Raw genomic sequence first — 20,138 nt, 5'->3', positions numbered from 1 at the left:
ATATTGTTATAGTTTTCGCTTATGAACTTTGTAGTTATAATTGATCCTAATTTTCTACTTAATAGTTATGATATAGCTGAATCATAATTATAAAAATACAAAATAATAACAACACCCTGTCTCATTATTATCAGATACTATGCAAATACTACGAGCCACCCTTTCAAAATTTTGACTCTTGCTTTTATAGTTATGCATCTCATGATAATGTTAAAGTTAATTAGTGATAGAGACTATATCTCATTATTATGACTGAGGAGGATGTAATCTTATTGTGAGATAGCATTTTGTCATTATTACCTATTAATAATAATGATAATAAGATAGTATCTCAACTTTCAACCGGTAACAAATCCTGTTGTATTTCTTAAAAACATGGCTTTTTTAAAATCCAGATAGTTTCTAAAAATTGTGGGGTTTTTATGTTTATTCTACTACAAATTTCTGGTTGGGCGTGACCGAGCAGCTCTGTACTCTGATTGGTTAAATTACTGTTTGCTGTTTTGTAATTGGTCAGCCTTGGGTTGGTTCTGCAGTGGGAGAAGGGGCCCGTGTTGATTTCAGGAGTCATCATGGCGCTCAATGCGACAATTAAAGGTAAAACGAGTCTTTTACGAACCTTCTAAGGACAACTACGAGTGGCCACAGCGTGTAAACTAACCGAAAAAAAACTGTTCTGAAACGGACTCTTCGCTCGTAGGAGAACTTCGGCCTGTTTCACGTGAACGTTATATAAAGGGCCCCGACAGAAAAGCTAGCACGTAGCTAACGCAATAATACAGATATGACAGCTAGTATGGTAAAAAAGACAATGCTAAAGGCTAAACCCGTTGGTGTCTTTTCTTGATGCCATTGCCACGACTTTTGCCTAAATGTCTCCTGCTTGTGTTTTGTTTTATAACTAAACTGGTTGTTGTTATCTCTAGAGGAGGTTAAGCCGGTAGCTCGATAAGTGCTCTGCACAAGTGTGCTGTACGATAAGAGGGTATGTTAGCAGCTCGCACCTAGGCTAGCTCTGCACCTCTCTTCCTCACCTTGTCATTATGAACACATGCTAAGATGTTTTAATGAAAACCTGGAACACACAACACTTTTACATTGACCGTTTACAGTCATTACATAATTTATGAAGAGTCTGGGTTTAGTGTTATAATATTTGCTGGGAAAAAAAAAAATCGGCCTTTCAATCCAGAGCCAGTCAGTGAAAATCTCCAAATTGTAATATATTTAACAACAAGCAAAAGGTTTCTTTAAAAAGTCCCTGCTTTATCAGTGTTTGTATCTTATATACATTATTACTTAATTCTTAACTTTACTGCTTTGCAGTATTACCTATTATAACACTATTAATGCGTAAACTAATACATAATTACACACCTGTACACATTCTGCTGCTGCTACCTAGATACGGTTATACAGTTTTTTGTTTTTACTCTATTACCACAGCATCTGTATTTATATCTATGTTGGTAATAACACATAAGATTCAACAGTGCATGGTTATATGTAGAATATATATATTGTTTCTATGTGGTGAATATGGAGAGTCTATACCTGGCTTCACTGTGTGGCATTCAGGATTCCTACATAGGAAACAAATAGGAAATTTGAATTATATATTTTGGATAAAATGGGAAAAGATCTGAAGTTTAAAACTTTACCTTATATACAACTGTCTAAATATTATCCAATCATCTCCTCATACTAGTGACTGGAATATGAATGATTTGTTTTAAATTATTTTCCACTGTAGAAATATCTGCCATACAAATAGTTAAGTCTTGTTAAAATGCCTCAATATTAGATGAAATTTAGTCTGAAAATTATGGGATTTTGTAATTGAAACTGAGTAGGAAGCCATTTTACTTTGTTTTTCTTTTCACTCTTGCATCTATTGAAGTGTGAGACTAATCGGGTTCTATTGTGTTTATTCTTTTTCTTGTTGCTACTCTGCAGCCAGTGGCCATGAATTGGTTTTGTCTGTGACAACCTCTTTGTGCACAGAGTCGTTTTATTGCCGGTGAACATACCTGCAAGGCAGTATTTTGTAAAAATACACAATATTGTATGTGTGACAGGAAATTTGAACGTTAAATCAAGCTGTCGCCTAGAGAGCAACTAAACATAAAAAGCTGAAGATTGTTGGTGAACTATTGTTGAGAATAATTTCCCACGTGATGGTAGGGCCTCTTTTAATTAACAGAATAGAAGAAGTATTCTCTTCTATTCTCTAATGGTAACTATGTTTCATTTAATGGGGGAAATTAAGCTTTTTTGATCTTACAGTTCTTTTCTAATCTTATGTCTGAGATTTTTAAAGTTAGATACAGTAACTTTGAGTAAACTGTTTATAGTTTAAAACATGATCTAACAAGAGCAACAAATATTACTATGTCAGCTCAACTTGTACTATATTGATTATTGCACATCTAATAATGTAATCCATACCATGTGTGTGGATATTGGTTAGTGGTGGTATCTGCTCCGGTAGCCAGCAGTCAGCTGCTTGACTGACATTGCTCTCCAACTGTGGTTTTTATGACAGATCAATAAGGCCAGACTAAGATTTTTCTTTTTGAAAATATAAGAATAAAGTCATAATATTATGAGAATAAAGTCACAATGTTAACACGTTTTAAATTTCTGCTACTGACAATAATTTGATGTTGACGTCTGAAGATATGACATATAGCTCCACAGAAATTTAAACATTCTACATTTTAACTCTTTATAATTGCTTGCATGGGAGTCAGTGACGTGCGGTCAGATGAGGCAGAGCCTCACCTGTCATCATGGATAAATAATATATAATGATAAAATAATTTATATTGCTATTTTCACCCTGTGGTTTGACCTATAATGTATTTATTTTTCATTTAGCTTAACCAATTCTGATTATGTTTCTCTTCAAAATCGCTGAATTTTCACATTTTCCCATTCAAATGCTGGGAAGTGAAGCCGGTGAGGCAGCAGCGAGCTGAGCCTCACCTGGGATTGATCAACCTCTCTCTAACTGCACTGGCTGCCACTCGATGAGAGCAAGTTCCTCCTGTCTGTAGGTCGCCAATAAAATGGCTAAAAAAACATTTAATATACGAACCGATTTTCCATAATTTAGCTTATGTATATAATGTACAGTGTTTTTTGTCACCAACTGTGTGTGTGTAACGTGTTTCCTGTGCTGAGGAGTGATCAGAAATGGCAGGCACCTCGAACAGGCAGTTCTCTTGCCTCATGGCAGGGGGCGCTCATGATCCCAGACATTGTGACTCCACAACTGCAGAGTAAGAGACAGGAACAGCGAGCTAGCCATGGAGCTAGCCATACAGCACAGGTGTCAAACTCCAGTCCTCAAGGGCCAGTGTCCTGCAACTTTTAGATGTGACTCTGCTGCACCACCTGAACAGAATAATTAGGTCATTAAGACTCTGGAGAACTGATCTACACAATGAGGAGGTAATTAAGCCATTTCATTCCAGTGTTTTGTGCCTGTGGCACATCTAAAAACTGCAGGACAGCAGCCTTTGAGGACTGGAGTTTGACACCCCTGCCATACAGTAAAGTCAAGTGCAGCGATATATTTATAGTTTTCTCTTCGTACCACAGCAATCACGTATTAATAATTGCAAAATAAACATACTGCAACAGACTGAATGTTCTGCTCTTTGTGTGGGAAATATCTTGAGTTTTTTTTTTTTGTGGCGTTGTTCTCAATTGCTATGGCAACGAGTCTGCGCGTAGCTGCGCTGATACAGAGAGCGAGAAAGATGTGGTTTTGAGTTGTACTTTAATGATTTTTCTCATTGCTGTGGAGCACAGCACGAAATTAATAATATCTACATGTTAAGTCTGATTGAGGTAACAGAATTATTCTACGGCGGCAGCGCGGTTATGGATGAAATGAAGAAGAATAGTCTTTTTGCCCTCCAGCGTTGTCCGCATGCACGAAATTTCCTTATGTAAACAATAACATGCAGGGGGTCTATATTTGTAAATCTGATTATGATTAAGTCAGTGCCTCACCAGCTATGAACCTCACTGCACGTCACTGATGGGAGTTGTCATAACATTATTACTTGAATCCACTGATATTATGACTTTATTCTGATAATATTATAAGTTTTTTCTTATAACAACTTTTTCCTCGTATTATTATTTTTCTCGTCTCGTACAACTTTTCTTTTTTTTTTTACAGTAATGCGACTCCGTCGTAGGTTTTAAAACAGTGTTGCACTAGTCAGACTGGTGAATATGAAGTCCAATTTAATTTCTAGCCTGTAACTTCTTAAAGCCTCTGCCTAACTTGATACAGTAAACCAACCTTTACCTGTTTCAATACGTCAGGCTGCGACGCCACCATATTGTTGAGTCTGTTTTCAGGAAATGCTGCAGAGATAAGGAATGCCCCCAGTGTGTCCGTCCCTCCTGCTTATTATCTCCTTTGCAGGAATGTGGCTTCTGTCTGTTTACATTATTGAACAATAAAATGAAAACCTCCGTACGTGCTTCTGTGTTTTTTCAGTAAGCTTTTAAAATCTTAAACAGCACAAAGCAGGCAGTGTTGTTGCTTCTTGATGACACGTCTCATCCGTGTATTGTGTGATTTGACAATAGATGTGGTAAAGTTGAGGAAGATGAGAGCTGAACTTACAGTTTGATGCTCTGAATGCTTTAGATGGTTGGTCTTAAAGGGGCAGTATTAACTTTACATCATGTTATAATGTTGCATGATGTTACCATCAGAGCGTTGCTTTGATTCCTTCATTCATGTTTGAGAAATCCTTTAATCTCCATGGGAACCACTCAGTTGTGCAAACTGCCTGGAGGGATTTCGCTCCGCCTTCGAGACGCACTTTTAAAGATACAGGGGTCCAATTTCAAGGCGTTCCATAAATTAATAAAAGGGTTTCCCCCAGAAAACCTGCTAAGTCCGGTGATAGAGGCCTTGGGACAGTCCACCAGTGGCACAGCATGTTTTGTGTTAAAAAACGAAGTTACAAACATCTGAGGTGCATGAGCATGTGACGGTAGTCCAACAAGTAAACTATAAACCATCTCATCCTGTCTCTACTGTCGATATTATTGGTGTACAAAAAAAACGTATTTAAAATAAGTAAATGACTTAGCCGAGCCTACACTAGGGAAAAAATTTCCCTGGTGTATTATAAAATTTCTTTTAAGTTTTAGTTGGTATATGTAGCATTTTTATAACAATTGAAGGTAACATTGTTTCTTGACTATGCCATAAAATGGCACTATGTGTCTGGAAAACATATTACTGACCCTTTAAATTCATCAAAGATGGCCTCAAATAAATTAATCACAGATCTCAATTTTTGTCGTGGCAGGACTACTTATTCTTATATATTCTATGTAGTATTTTTTTCCCCCCAGACTTTTCTGTTGGGCAGAAGTTTGAATCGCATGTAGACATCTTCATACACTGCGACCTGTGCGGTAACAAGCTGCTAATAGCTAGCTTGTGTCTTTTATTTGTAAGTGTAAACTTAACACCAGTTGCCGGGGGCGACGTTCGTCTTTGCAACTGCCATCACAACCGTCTGCAAAAACTTTGAACAATCTGAATTGATGAGTTACAAGGACAATGCATTCCCCTTTGGAATCAATTTGAATTTGAACCTGTACGATTCTAGACGCATTCTGTGTAAAAAAACTTTAGTGCCCTGAAAAACAATCACCTTTTTTTATACATTTCTGTACAGGCCTTAGATTTTATTCATAATGGTCTTAAAATGTCCTAAATTTGAGTTGGTAAAACCTGCAGGAACACTGTTATTACTGTCAAGTGACTCTGTTTAAAAGAAAAGAATTTAAAAGAGTATCAGTGATATCTTTAATTACTAGAAGACATTAAATGTTCTTTTTGGTCTAAGCATTAACTTCTCCTCCTCAGAGCACCCGTACGCCCATCTAATCGACACGTTACCAGATGGCATCAAGTTCTACAACCCATGTAAATTAGGCGACCCGAGATACGGTGAGTTCACCGCCGTGCCGTGTCTGTCGTAACGTCAGCCGTACCCCCTGGAGAATCAACTCTTTATTTACGACACGCAGACAAACTGCCGCTGTCCGTCCGGATCTTGCTGGAGGCGGCGATTCGCAACTGCGACGGCTTCTACACGAAAGAGGAGGATGTGCAGAACATCTTGGACTGGCAGGAGCAGCAGGAAAAAGCAGAGGTGCCGTTCTCCCCGGCACGAGTCCTTCTGCAGGACTTCACGTGAGTTTAATCACTTTTTAATTCCTCAGCTGTGAAGAAAGCGATAGTTGGGAACAAAAAATAAACACTTTTTTTTGTTGCGGTTGCGTATCAGTGGTATTCCTGCTATGGTGGACCTGGCAGCTATGAGAGACGTTGTGGCCAAACAGGGCATGGACCCCGACCTAGTGAACCCTAAATGCCCCACAGACCTCATCGTAGACCACTCGCTACAAATTGATTACAGCAAATGGTTTGTTAATTAACTGGAAAGAAATCCCACCTTTGTTTGCTTACGTCGGCCTTTATTTCCTTTTAACCTTTGAACCTTGTCATACCAGTGCCATACAGAACGCTCCCAACCCAGGCGGCGGTGACAGCTCCAACCAGAGCCAGCCTCCTCCTCGTTCCACAGCGACCCGGCCTCCGTCCAGAGGCGGCTCCCACTGCGGGGGCCAGCGGGGCTCCTGCAGCAAGGCCGCCTGCAGCGACCTCCCCGCCTCGTCGGGCCGTCCTACCTCTGTCCAGCAGATCGAAAACACTCCCCTGCTCTGCCCCTTCCACCTGCAGCCCGTTTCTGAGTACGTCTTCACTAGTTAGAGGATTTGACTGATTCAGTCTGTGTAACACTGGCACTAGATTCAAAGAGTTTCAGTCCTTTGCAGAAGTATTCATGACCTTTGAACAAGGGCTGAAATGATTAATTCGATTAATTGATCATTGAAATTGTCATCAACAAATTTGGTAAACAATTGTTAAATGGAGTATACAGACTCAAAAAAATGCCAATTGCTGAAAGAACATCCAAAGGCTACATCCAAAGCACGGCGTGTGTGTGCGTCTGTGGATGTGTGTGTGTGTGTGTGTGTGTGTGTGGCAGAAAACAAACACTTGTTCATTACCCTAAACACACCTCACACTGTAAAATACTTGCAGAATTGCAGCAACAGTAAAAATATGAGAGCGAGATTATCCTAAATTAGGCGTTAGAGAGGATTCCTGTTATTCATTTTGATGTGGTGAAGTTCAAAGGTCGTGCACAAGTTAAACATACTTGCAAGGTAATGTAGATAGTATTTTTTTGCTCAGTGTTTTCTTTGTTGGAGCTCACTGTGGATTTTACTTAATCTTTTTTGCAGAGTGGAAACGGCTTTGAAGAACCAGGAAATGGAACTGCAGCGAAACAAAGAGAGGCTTCATTTTTTTAAGGTACCAAAACATCACTTGTGTTTGGATTTCCCGTAGAGAAAATAAAATGAATGTTCATTTGGATGAGACTCTTCGTTGAGCACCGACCTTTCTGCCCAACAGTGGTGTTCGAAGGCTTTTAAAAATGTGAACGTGGTTCCTCCTGACGTCGGCGCCGTCCACCAGGTGAACCTGGAGTACCTGTCCAGGGTGGTGCAGGTCAGCGACGGCCTGATCTACCCCGACAGCGTGGTGGGCACCGACTCCCACACCACCATGATCAACGGCCTGGGAATCCTGGGATGGGGTACGGCCTCGTCTAACCGACGTTTCTCAGCTTTTCGTTTAAACTGCATCATCAGTAACTGGCTTCACAATCTTTTCCAGGCGTTGGAGGAATCGAGTCTGAAGCGGTGATGCTGGGCCAACCGGTGTCGCTGACCCTACCTCAGGTGGTGGGCTGTAAACTGGTGGGCTCCATCAACCCGCTGGCCACCTCCATCGACATCGTCCTCGGCATCACAAAGGTTCCTTTATAGGGTCGTTCAACCAGAGTAGCTTTAAATGTTCCAGATAACAGTGCTCTGAGCTTCGGGTTTGTCTCTCTGATCTTTTGTTTTCTCAGCACTTGCGGCAGGCGGGAATCTCTGGGAAGTTTGTTGAGTTTTTTGGACCAGGTGTCTCCCAGCTGTCGGCGCCTGACCGGACCACCATCGCCAATATGTGTCCAGAATACAACGCCACTGTCAGCTTTTTCCCCATCGACCACGTAACACTCAAGCACTTTAAAAAGACAAGTGAGTAAAATGAGCAATTAAAGTGGACATGTCATGCTTTTAATTTTGTCCTGTTTATATTTAAATCATTCAGTTTTGGTTTATTTAAAGAGAAACTGCAGTGCTTTGGTCTGAATTCCTCGTTATTGTAGCTCCATCTTTTACCCCTGTTCTGAGGTGCGTTTGAGAGCAACTTGTTTTGGTACGGTCTCTTTAAATGCAATTGAGGCACTTCACGCCCCGCCCCCCTTTATCTCGTTCAGCCATTTTTGTAGTTTAACAGCAGAAATCCATTTATCTAACTTTTTATTCTAAAATTAATTAAAAGACGTCAGCAATATTTTAACACAAACTATGAGTCGATACCTTTTAAAAATTCAAATGCTACCACAATATGACTGAACACGTCTTGTAAACAAAACCTCAACATAGTTAGCGAGTTAGCTATTGCTAGCGCCAACTATGGATCATGTGGTGCCCAAAACAAAAACGGCAAAAACAATTTTTTATTGTTTTTGTTTATACCACAATACTATTTAAAACACGCAGTCCGATTATGTCCAAGGAGCTAAAACCTAGCATAACGCGCTAATAGAATCAGAAAGCACAATGCTAAACAACGGACAGGACGTCGTACAAACAGGACGTTGTACAAACACAATAAATTTCTGTCTAAAATGAAGCTTCTTGTCATTTCAGCATTATTTACAGCTCACTGCTCTGCTGTGTTTCTGATGCTCAGGGACGGTGCAATGAATGACTTATCCACACGTAGTTTTGGCATCCTTGGAAATTGGATTACAAAATTACTGCGAGAAATAAAAATGGTGGATTCACACAATTGGTTAGCCGGATGTTGATGTCCATGTTTAGCAGATCCATAGCAAAAACTGTGATGCAGTTGTTCAAAAGACACAATTGGAAAAAGAGAAAACTGAACAGGATGAAAACTATGACTCTGATAGAATATAAAGATATTTATGAAGACCAAGTTCAACTTTTCCAAAGAGACTTCCACCTACACATGAAATGTATTTGAGCTAAAAAAAAAAAGAGCGGATTTTGTATGACATGTCCCGTTTTTTTCTGTAATGTATTTTAATTCATCCTTCCAGATTTCACTGACGAAAAGCTCAAATTATTGGAGTCCTACATGAAGGCTGTAAATCTTTTCCGGAGCTATGAAGAATCCTCAGAAGATCCTCAGTTCTCAGAGGTAATTTCACATCAGATTAAAAAAAAGTTGTTTTTGTTTGTTTGTTTGTTTGTTTTTTAGTAATTCAATTCGAAAAGTGAAAGAAAGTCAGATGTTATTCTACTTCCTTAAACACAAGATGATATATTTGGGGGAAAAGGGGCAGGCAGCCTGTGTGACACTGTTTTTCTTCCCCTCAACTGTTGAACACAGCTTTCTGTGAACAGCTAAATACTTCAGCAAAGACCTGTTGAGCGTGTGTGTTTGACCATAAAATAGTGAAAATTGGAATTAAAAACATATTTGATTAAATTAAAGATGCCAATTTTGAAAAAACTCCAGTTTTTTGATAGAAAGTTTTTGCACTAGGACGAGGTGGTTTATCAGTGGTATCAAAATTAGTGCATTTCACCAAACCGCAATGAAAACGCTTCTTTCACATCACACGATCAGCAGCTGTATGTTACTACTGACGGAAAAGACGAAGAAAACAACAGGAAGTAGTTGGAGGAGGAGGGCGCGGCATGTTTAACTATGAACAAACGTATTCATGTGACATTTTAATTGTTTCTTGATGAAAACACTGCAATTGGAAAAAAAAAAATTTCAACGTTAGTGAAATATGGACAAAGTTTTGCAAACCTTTGTTATAGTGACTGCCTGCTTCAGTTTAATGCTTTTTATTAAAATGCTTAATTAGACTTAGTGAGAAACATTATGTTGAATTTTCATTACCCTTAAACCATTTTTCTTAAATTTAATAGAAATTAACTCTTAATACATGACACTGGTTTAAATTTTTGAATTGATTTCCTGAAATAATTAACTTTTAAAACTGTATCTAATTTAGATGCAGCTGTATTCTTTTGCCCTTGACTCTCTGTCAACTTAAATGCGTCGTCTGAAAAGTTTTAGAAGCCACGGTGTATTCAATGAGCTCCGCTGAAAAGCTAGCGATGTTTGTGCAGGTGATCGAGATCAACCTGAGCTCCATGGTTCCCCAAGTAAGCGGACCCAAAAGACCGCAAGACAGAGTGGCCGTCAGCAGCATGAAGGACGACTTCCAGAGCTGCCTCAACGAGAAGGTAACCTGGACGGGTGTATGTACCGATTCCTCTTGTTGCTAGGCAGCGGAGCTTTCCAGTAACTTCTCCTTTTGTCCCAGGTGGGATTTAAAGGCTTCCACATCTCCAAGGAGAAGCAGGACGTCCGCGTCCCCTTCCTGCACTGCGGTCAGGAGTATCAGCTGGCGCACGGCTCCGTGGTCATCGCCGCCGTCATCAGCTGCACCAACAACTGCAACCCATCTGTCATGCTCACCGCAGGTATGCCAAAGTTTAAATTCAGACGTGAACTGTTTAGTCTTCCCAGCAAAATTTAGTTCAGCTTCAAGGCGGTGGAAGCTGGACACAACACAGATAGCGCGAGAACATTTTTCGTCAAGGTCGCAGCTCGGCTTTGCTCACTCTGTTCCTCGCCGTCGACAGGCCTGATGGCCAAGAAGGCCGTAGAAGCCGGGCTCGTCGTCAAGCCCTACATCCGGACCAGCCTGGCTCCTGGAAGTGGCATGGTCACCCACTACCTCAACACCAGTGGAGTCCTGCCTTACTTCAACCAGCTGGGGTGAGCAGGTTTCATGCACTGACAGCAAAGGAAATGACATCAGCAGCTTTGTTGAACAGGTTTCAGTTACATATTTACACTTTACATGTCAGAGAGAAGGTTTTAGCCTCGATCTGGTTAAATAAAACTCATTTAGAGCCGCTAATGTTCAATCACCTTAACATATTTTATAATAATATACTGCAGGGAATTTGTTGTAACTTTTATAAGCCTTTTATTTCTTTGTTTTAGAATAAGAAAACAGAGATAAAAACCTTTTTTTTAAGGATGGATCCATTTTCTTCTAAAGAAAATGTCAAGTTTATTTATTTGTGTAGCACACTTCAGTAACAGGGAAGTTTAAAGTGCTTTAAACCATAAAAACATCATCCAGTCAAATACCATCATCAAACAAAAACACATCGAACATATTGATCAACATTAAAGTTATTATGAATATAAGTTGCATAAATAATGGCTGTGATCATGTGACAGGTTCGAGGTCATAGGTTACGGCTGCGCCACCTGCGTGGGGAACACGGCGCCGCTACCAGAAGCCGTAGTCGACGCCATCAAAAAGGTAACTCCCCCCGCCGCCGCCACCACGCCGCTCTCCGTCTGCCCTCACTCAGACTCTACACCGCTGTTCGTCGTTTCAGGGGGACCTGGTGGCCTGCGGTGTGTTGTCTGGCAACAGGCACTTCGAAGGCCGCCTGTGTGACTGCGTGCGCGCCAACTACCTGGCCTCCCCTCCCCTGGTCGTGGCGTACGCCATCGCAGGCACAGTGGGAATCGACTTTGAGAAAGAGCCTCTAGGTGAGACGAGCGCCGCCCGCCGCTCCATTAAGCTGTTTGTCTAGAAGCTGGAGATCAGCCGGGGATTTGAGGAATTTGGTCGGATTACAGTCAGTGAGCAGAAAGGGATTCAGAGTCTTGTTTAGTCACGTCTCAACCGCAGGCGAAGTAAAAAAGAATCATTTATCTTCTGCAATCTGGTAGTATTTTAATCTAAACATTTCATTTGCTCTGCATAGATGCTTTGGAAAAGGTCTGGAATTATTTTGTAATTTTTAGAAGTATTTCTTTGCTTCTGTTTTTTTTTTTTTTTTTTTTTTTTTACACAGATGAGACTAAAATTAAGCATTTTAGTCTAAAAGCAGGAAGTAGATTGTAGAGCACAGCATTCTGGGTAAACACAACCAAAACAAATGCACGTGTCTCGCGCTAGCAGGAGAAACGCCTTGTGGACTTTAGCCAAAGGCCAAAGAGAAATCCTACAACCGCTAAAATCTGACGCTACTCTATTTTTGTTTACATTTTGCAAAGAAGAAGTTTGCGCTCACGTCTTCTTCTGAGATTTATGTCATTTCCTTAAGCGTTTCTTGGTGCAGCGTCACCACAGGCAGCAGGTTTTTCAGTTTGGTTTGTTTGACAAAGTGCTGTGTGAAAGCAAACCGCAGCAGCTGAAAACGTAACAAATGTTGCAATTTTGAACCCCAATCAAACCAAGAAGGCGTCTGGTCGGCTCAGTATTTAAAGTGTTACAGGAAAGCTTCAATCACCAGGGGCCTCATGCTTAAAAGAGCGCACAGTTTTCACACTAAAACTTGGCATACGGAAAAATTTAGAAAAGTGCGGCGCACAAAAAAATTCGGATGTACACACGTGGCCGCGCACCTTTCCTTTATAAACCCCAATTTGCGGGAAATAGAGCAGCTGCTGGTCCGTCCTGTCGCCATCCATAAATACATCTTAATGTAAATTAGCATAAATACAAGAAAGTCTGCCAACACATGAAGGAGTAACCATGGCAACGTCCTTGCTTGTAGCAGTATAAATATTTTTAATAATAATAACTATATATTTTATTTTAAATGTGCTTTCAGGACACATAAGGTCACCTCACAAAAATAAAAATAATAAATTTTAAAGAAAAAAATCCAAATAAAAAAAAAAAAAATCGTTTTGTTTGAGCAGCATCTCTTTCAGCCGGGCGGACAGAGAGTCAGGGAGTCATTTGAGTGGGAATGTGGACGTTTATTCTAAATAGTGGAATCGTGCAGAAGTTGTGCATTTACAGAATAGAAATGATTTCTGTCCGTAAGGCTCATTCACAAAGCGGGCGGCTCCACTGAAGGATGGCTGCAGCTGGACCGGTACCGGTACCGCACGGCTCTTTAAGTTTTGCTCAGAGCTCCAGGATGATCCGTCTGGATTAATCTAAACTCTTATAAACCATCATCAACATTTCCCAGCAGATCAATATGATCAATTGCTCCCTCTGAATCTTTCCATTGGCGATGTTCTCCATCAGAGCCAAAGCGCTACACAATTACGCGGCTCACCTTCACGCAGCTACTTGAATCCGTGTGATTATCCCACCTTGATCACCTTAAAAATAATCAAACCTGTTTGGAGTTAATCTGCTGATCCAACCCTGTTTTCTTTTCCAGTCAGAATGAAATGACCCCATAGATGCGTTTCATGCGCTTCGGCGCACGGACCAATGCATTACATCTTTATGAGAAGGAAACTGAGAAAAAGTGCTATTTACATTCTGATGAGCTTTTCACATATTTTTATTTTTATTTTCTTTACTTTGTATGCGTGTTAGCTTATTGTCTGAGGATAAATGCGGTTCGGTTTCATCGTTTACATTTAAACAATAAAATATTAAAACCATGAAAAACATTGGGTTTGAAACGTCTTGGTCTAAATAACTAAAGGAAGTCGGATTTCAGTGTATTTAGGTGAGTTTTGACGCTTTGTAGTTTGATATTGTCCACAGGAAATTTTGCGTGGCTGCCGCATATTTTCATGACAGCGAAAAAGTGTGTGTATATTTACGCAAACTGGGACGCGAAGCTAATTTTTATACATGCCGACTTGCGCGTAAAATGTGGCACCTCTCATTTTTTGTGCGCACACTTTATGCATGAGGCCCCGGGTCCTCGTCCCTCTCTGGTGCATCTTGCTAGCAGGTGAAGTTAAATGTTCGCATCTCTTGTTACTCTCCATCCAATCTGATTTAATCTGAACAATTTAGCAAAGAAGAAATGACAAAAAAAAAGTGTCAAAATGTGAAAAAGTTCCAAGGATATGATTTTTTTTTCTTCTTCTTCAAACCTTGTGTTCCCTCTGCTTTTCCTCGGAAAGCTCTTGTAAAAAGCGAACATGTTCAAAAACGTGATTTTCAGCTTATGTTTCAAATTGAACAGGCCGGACTTCGGAGGGTAAGGAAGTGTATCTTCGTGACATTTGGCCGTCCAGAGAGGAGGTCCAACAGACCGAGGAGGACACGGTCATCTCCTCCATCTTTAAGGACCTCAGGAGGAGGATGGAGGTCAGAACCCGTTCGTTCTGTTGTTGAATAAATCCTTCTGCACATGCAAACCATGAGACATTTGCTCTCCTTCAGAAAGGGAACACGTTTTGGAACAAGATTGAATGTCCAGACTCTGTGGTTTTCCCCTGGGATCACAAGTCCACGTATATCCGCCCGCCGCCGTTCTTCACCAAACTCGTACGTCCCTCCATCAGAGCCGGCGCTTCTTCCTGCATCGCAGCAACCGTCGCCTTCTCACCTCTTACCCTTTTATCGTTTTTTTCATCCCAGAGTAAAGATATTCCTCCGCCCCAGTCGATAGAAAACGCTCACGCCTTACTGTTCCTCGGAGACAAAGTGACCACGGATCACATCTCACCAGCCGGCAGCATCGCCAGAGTCAGCGCCGCCGCCAAGTACCTGCAGAGCAAACGGTCGGTGCCAGGCCGCCAGCTGATGTGCTGATTTCTCTGGACGATAAATGGTCACAGAAGTTATTGTGATAAATTGACAATATTGTCATTTTGAGACCATTTTCAACTAGTATAGTAATAACAATGATGGCATATTAGTGCAAGTACACCCATCGAAAGATCAGTAAACTTTTATTTCAAAAGAATAATTGATGCTGGGACTAGACCTGTCACGATAAAAAATGTTGCTGGACGATAAGTTGTCCCAGAAGTTATTGCGATAAACGACACTATTGCTGTTTTGAGACCATTTTCACTGTAAGGTTAACGGCATAATAATGCAAGAAGATGAATAAACTTTAAATTTTTACAAGCATTTAACACTGGAACTGGAAGATACTTTATATATCCAAAACAAATCAACAAAACAATAGAAAACAACAAATAAAATGAATTAGAAATTGCATTTCAATAAACAACAATCTTTAAGCTTAGACAGGGAAAACAGACAAAAGTGTCAGGTAGTGCGTACTTCACACTTAGCATCAAATGTTAGCAGCGTTTCATTGATTTATTGCCAATTGTGACCTAGGCCTAGACGCAGCTTTTCATTCACCAAGTTGCTTCAAATGAACTTAACTCCCTCGTTGTGTCAGGCTGACGCCGCGGGAGTTTAACTCGTACGGCGCTCGCCGAGGGAACGACGCGGTGATGATGAGAGGAACCTTCGCCAGCATCAAGCTCCACAATCGGTTCATCGGCAAGCCGGGCCCAAAGACTCTGCATATTCCCTCTGGCCAGACTGTGAGAGGAAACCTAACCGGTCTAGTCCATGTAAATGTTGAGTGCTGGCTGATTCAGCCTGAGTCCAGTTTCAATGGTTCTCTCTCTCTCTGTTTCTCTGTGCGTGCGTGCGTGCGTGCGTGTGTGTGTGTGTGTGTGTGTGTGTGTGTGTGTGTGTGTGTGTGTGTGTGTGTGTGTGCGCAGCTGGATGTGTTTGAGGCAGCTGATCGCTATCAGAGAGACGGCACACCCCTCATCATCCTGGCAGGAAAAGACTACGGCTCTGGAAACTCCAGGGACTGGGTAGCTAAGGGACCGTACCTGCTGGTAAATCACATACACACACACACACACGCATGCTCACACACATGTTTGCATGGCTATCTTTATGGGGGCTTTCCATTGACTTCCATTCATTTCTACAGCCTAAACCTTACTCCTACCCTAACCATTACATACCTAACTCAACCAAAACTTTAGTCCTAAATTTGACCCCTGACCCAAAAACAGCGTTTCCCCTTGTGGGGACCCCACAAGGTATTAAAACAAACACACACACACACTTATAGTCATACTTTAACATTACACACCATGAATGTTGATTGTATATTGAAATTACATTAAAATAATTTGTGAACATTCATTTTCTAGTTTTTACACAGAGGCTTAATAGGATTTAGGTGGATTTAGTCCACCTTGTTCGACTCCGAGGTGGACTTTGACTGGGCCATTCCAACAAATGATTATGTTAGGGTTAAAGCACGAGTCGGCTGCTGGAAGGTGAACCTCCACCTCAGTTTCAAACCTTTTACAGCTTTGACCAGCTTTTCCTTGCAGATTAGGAGATTTCTGAAGTTCCTGGATTTTATTTTAGGGTTTTAAAAATACACTATAAAATCTGAAAACAATATTTATGTCCTTTGCCTTTCACTTTACAATCATGCACCACTTCAATTGTATCAATTAATCTAATTTTCTGTTTTTAAAGGTTTAATTTTTCAAAAATCTTTTTTTTTCCTCCACCAGTGGGCTGGGTCGAGTGACGTTAACACACCCCAGAGCCACCATCTTGTTTGACCAGCTTCTATTAATTTGAACTTTGAATTCACGTCAATCCACAAAAGGAATTACTGAAATAAAAAACAGTTTTTAAGATATTTTCTGTCATGTGAAGAAAAAAATGTAAGGAGGAAAAATTTGAGGTTAGATTTATGGCCTGAGCGCTAACCCAATCTAAGCTCTAAATAAAAATGGATTAAAATTGGAAATCAAATTGGGTATAAAAAAAAAATCATACATTTGATTTATAAGTCGTATCGACCAGCTTTGCTACTTTGTTTGTTTCTGTCTTGGAAAATCTCCAAGCACAATGAAGTTAGAGATCATAACGTAGCGAAAACGTACTTTTTAAACCTTCTTTATTCCTGTTTTTGTTTTTTTTTTTCCAGGGCGTCCGCGCCGTCATCGCCGAGAGCTTCGAGAAGCTCCACAAGAGCCAGCTGGTGGGGATGGGCATAATGCCGCTGCAGTTTGTGGCGGGGCAAAACGCCGACACGCTGGAGCTGAGCGGGAAGGAGCGCTTCAGCGTGGCGCTGCCGGAGAGCCTGCGGCCGCGGCAGCAGCTGACCGTCAGGGTAAGGCGTCCGAGCAGCGTCTGCGTCTCTGGGAATCTCCACACAGTCCACTGATTTCTTTTGGTTCTTTCCCTGCAGACCAGCAAAGGGACGTCGTTCAGCGTCACGGCGCTGTTCGACTCCGAGGTGGACGTCATCTTTTTCCAACACGGGGGGCTTCTGAGGTACGTCGCTCGGACTGTGGTGGAAAACGGACCGGACGCCGCCGCCGGCGAACAGCAGCCGACTTCGGTCTGAATCCTGTGCCAGTTCTCGGTCTCCTCCGCTTCTACGTCCTCAGACTTTTGGAACGTCCGTTTTTTTTGTTTGTTCGTTTTCTTTTTTAAAACCTGTAACGTAAGCGTCTTTTAAGTTAATACACAAACGTCACCATTTCTGGCTTATAAACCCAAGAAGAAGAAGAAACGACGGCGTTCACCATGTGTGGAGAATGTACTGCCTGTAAATGTGGTCGTCTTGTGTTTGCTGGAGAACTCTCAAGGTTTTTCATTTGACTGTTCTGTAGCCAACACCGCTTTGGGAAGCTAAGAAGGAGCGCTGCATCGCCAATTTTCCCCCTGATGTCAGAATTCTGCATGATTTTATTTTTTTTCCCGTCGGAGCAGAACCGTCTCATGTGCTGGTGATATTTCTTTAATTGGGTGTTTTCCAGAAAATAACAGTTTTGTGATGAAATCAATTGTGTGTCAATGATCTTCACCCGTACGATGCCAGTCAGAAGTTTGGCTTTTTATTTTATGGTCGGTCAACAATACAACATACAACCAGCAATTTCATTTTTCAAAACAATAATTCACTGTTTTCTCTACTCTCCAATCGGTCAAAGTGTCCAAATATATCTACATACACCCACTAATATTTTGCCAAATGTCCTTCAGTAAAGTTTTTTTTGTTCTGGTCTGGCAGTCAATCTGACTGCATCGTCTTTCCAGAAATGCTGATAAATTTTAAGCATAACCCACAAATTTTCAACAGGGTGGACGTCCGGTCTGCTCCAATCAGTAATGCTAACGCATTTTAACCAATCCGGAACCAGCTCTGATGTGAGCTTCTTGTTGTTTCAGAACTTTTATTTTCAACTTTCATCCATTGAACCCAAACTGTCATCAACTCTGCACGGATCGTTGAGCGCCGTTTAGAGAAACTCTTTATGGTTAGATTGGCCTCTTTGGTCTTCATGACAAAACGTGTGTATGGTAGTGGATGCATCATGCTGTGGAAATGGTGCCTTGTATACTTGGGGGGAAAAAAAATCCATCTTTAGTTTAAATATTTTTGCCCTGCAAAAACAGCACACTTGAGATTAGACTAAATTAACTTCAAAGTAATTTTTCAGCAAAATATGAGCTAAATAATTAAGTAAATAATTCTTTATTCATTTTAAATAGCACTAGTTTTACTGGCATATTTGTTTAACTTACAGTAAGAAATTATACCCATGTTCTAAGTGGAACTATTACTTGTTTTAAAGTCAATATTAAGGAATAATTTACTTAAAACAAGCTCCTATTTCTTGCTGAAACATTCCTTGTAAGTTAGTTTTCTTTTATTTCAGGCATACTAAGATATTTGCACTAGAAACTGCACCAAAAAATGTTTTGCATTTTAATGCAGGGATGTTCAAAGTGTGGCTCGGGGGCCATTTGTGGCCGTTGAAATGATTTTGATCGATCCCTGACGGCAAGTAAAAGCAACAATGGTAGAAATGAATTAATAAACGATCATCCTGACGTCCATAAGCTTGCGAGCTGCGCTGATCAGGAGCTAGCTGTTGGTGCTAACCAGATCTGATCCGCTCACTCCGCCGCCGCAGCTACCAGTCTCACCAAAAACTCCCGATCATCATCAAATCTCCCAAATCCCACACTATTCATTAAAAGTCTCGCTTTAAGAACATTTTCCTCGCCATAATGACTGATTTGGCTCCGGGTGTAATTACAGCTTTTTATCTCGTTCCTGCGTCCTTCGTGACGTGGAATGACCTCATTCGGTAAACTTCACTTCAACCTCTTTGTCAGAGGTGTTTTTCTGGAAAAAACAACAGATTTCCAGCACTGATTTAAGGATTTAAGGTGTTTAACATAAAAACCCACCAAACGTTGCGTGACGCTCCGGACCGACATGTCACAGTTGATGCCGTTTGTGTTGCTGATTATTTCCACACTGGTGTGTCATCATGTGATTCAATGAGCGGTCTGAAACTTGTTCAATGCTTTCTTTTCATCAGCAGCTGCCAGAATGATTCATGTTTCCTTTGTTGTTGTTTTGGTGCCTCGTGAAGACATTGTAAGCGCATTCATCTCCTCATTTAACGGGAAGTGTAGCTCATCGTCTGTCTCCGGTTTGCCGCCTGGTTCCGAGCGGATTGCTTAAATCGCAGGATGAAATGTTCTGGGGGAGAGGGCAGTGAACCGCCTCACAGCACGTCTTGATGTAAATAATTTTTAATAAATGGCAGAGATGACACGCTTATTTGTCTCTGAGCAGTGCTGTTGTGGAGTCTCTTTGTATATAACCTTTTAATTGAACATTTATTTGGCTTGCAACCATTTTCCTCTTTTTACATCAGTTAGAATGTGCAAGTAGAAATACTCAAAGTATTTCTATTTGATAAATGTCAAAATAATGAGAGAATATTTTGGTTTCAGATTTTTTAAATTAAAATATTTACACACGTTTCTGCCCCCAAAGTGCATTTGTAAACAAATCCGTCATTTTTTACGAGGCTTTCTTAAAAATGACTTCTTGTCTGAAAGTCTTTTCAGCCTGTGCTCAGGACTCGTCTCTCGCTCTCGTACGACTTTTTGTTTCAGGGTTGATGCACAAAATTTGTGGCAAAGCATTCATCTCTTTCACACAGAACTTGGACGCCATTTCACTCCAATATTGACATCATCTGAGTTTAGCCAAATTGCTTAAAGGAACAAGTAGTATTGGTATGTAACTGTCCCAATTTTTATTTACTCAAACGTCTTTAAAAACATATTAAAGGTGTGAAA

At 40.9% G+C, this 20,138-nt stretch overlaps 1 protein-coding gene across 1 annotated transcript; it reads left to right on the top strand.

Annotated features, from left to right (window-relative positions):
* Positions 1 to 515: 515 nt before the first annotated feature.
* ireb2 (iron responsive element binding protein 2) lies at positions 516 to 19,622 on the top strand. The gene is made up of 22 exons (XM_005814422.2): positions 516 to 597; positions 5,915 to 5,998; positions 6,079 to 6,244; positions 6,339 to 6,476; positions 6,565 to 6,804; positions 7,363 to 7,432; positions 7,535 to 7,718; positions 7,799 to 7,938; positions 8,037 to 8,208; positions 9,303 to 9,403; positions 10,351 to 10,467; positions 10,548 to 10,707; positions 10,870 to 11,005; positions 11,480 to 11,564; positions 11,644 to 11,800; positions 14,203 to 14,327; positions 14,403 to 14,507; positions 14,601 to 14,743; positions 15,379 to 15,526; positions 15,710 to 15,832; positions 16,954 to 17,139; positions 17,218 to 19,622. The coding sequence occupies exons 1-22, from the start codon at positions 573 to 575 to the stop codon at positions 17,374 to 17,376; spliced, it is 2,964 nt and encodes a 987-aa protein (XP_005814479.1). The 5' UTR covers positions 516 to 572; the 3' UTR covers positions 17,377 to 19,622.
* Positions 19,623 to 20,138: the final 516 nt, after the last annotated feature.

This window comes from Xiphophorus maculatus, chromosome 2, assembly GCF_002775205.1.
Source record: "Xiphophorus maculatus strain JP 163 A chromosome 2, X_maculatus-5.0-male, whole genome shotgun sequence".
In the NCBI taxonomy this organism is placed as follows: Eukaryota; Metazoa; Chordata; class Actinopteri; order Cyprinodontiformes; family Poeciliidae; genus Xiphophorus; species Xiphophorus maculatus.
Note: the sequence above shows the minus strand (reverse complement) of the source record. Positions and strands in the feature narration are given on the sequence as shown.

What these genes read in the sequence shown, in the direction of transcription:
- ireb2 (XM_005814422.2), top strand. Translation starts at nt 573, where the DNA reads ATGGCGCTCAATGCGACAATTAAAG. An exon ending in AGAGGCTTCATTTTTTTAAG is followed by an intron (nt 7,433 to 7,534) that starts GTACCAAAACAT and finishes TCTGCCCAACAG; the next exon opens with TGGTGTTCGAAGGCTTTTAA. An exon ending in CCTTACTTCAACCAGCTGGG is followed by an intron (nt 11,006 to 11,479) that starts GTGAGCAGGTTT and finishes ATCATGTGACAG; the next exon opens with GTTCGAGGTCATAGGTTACG.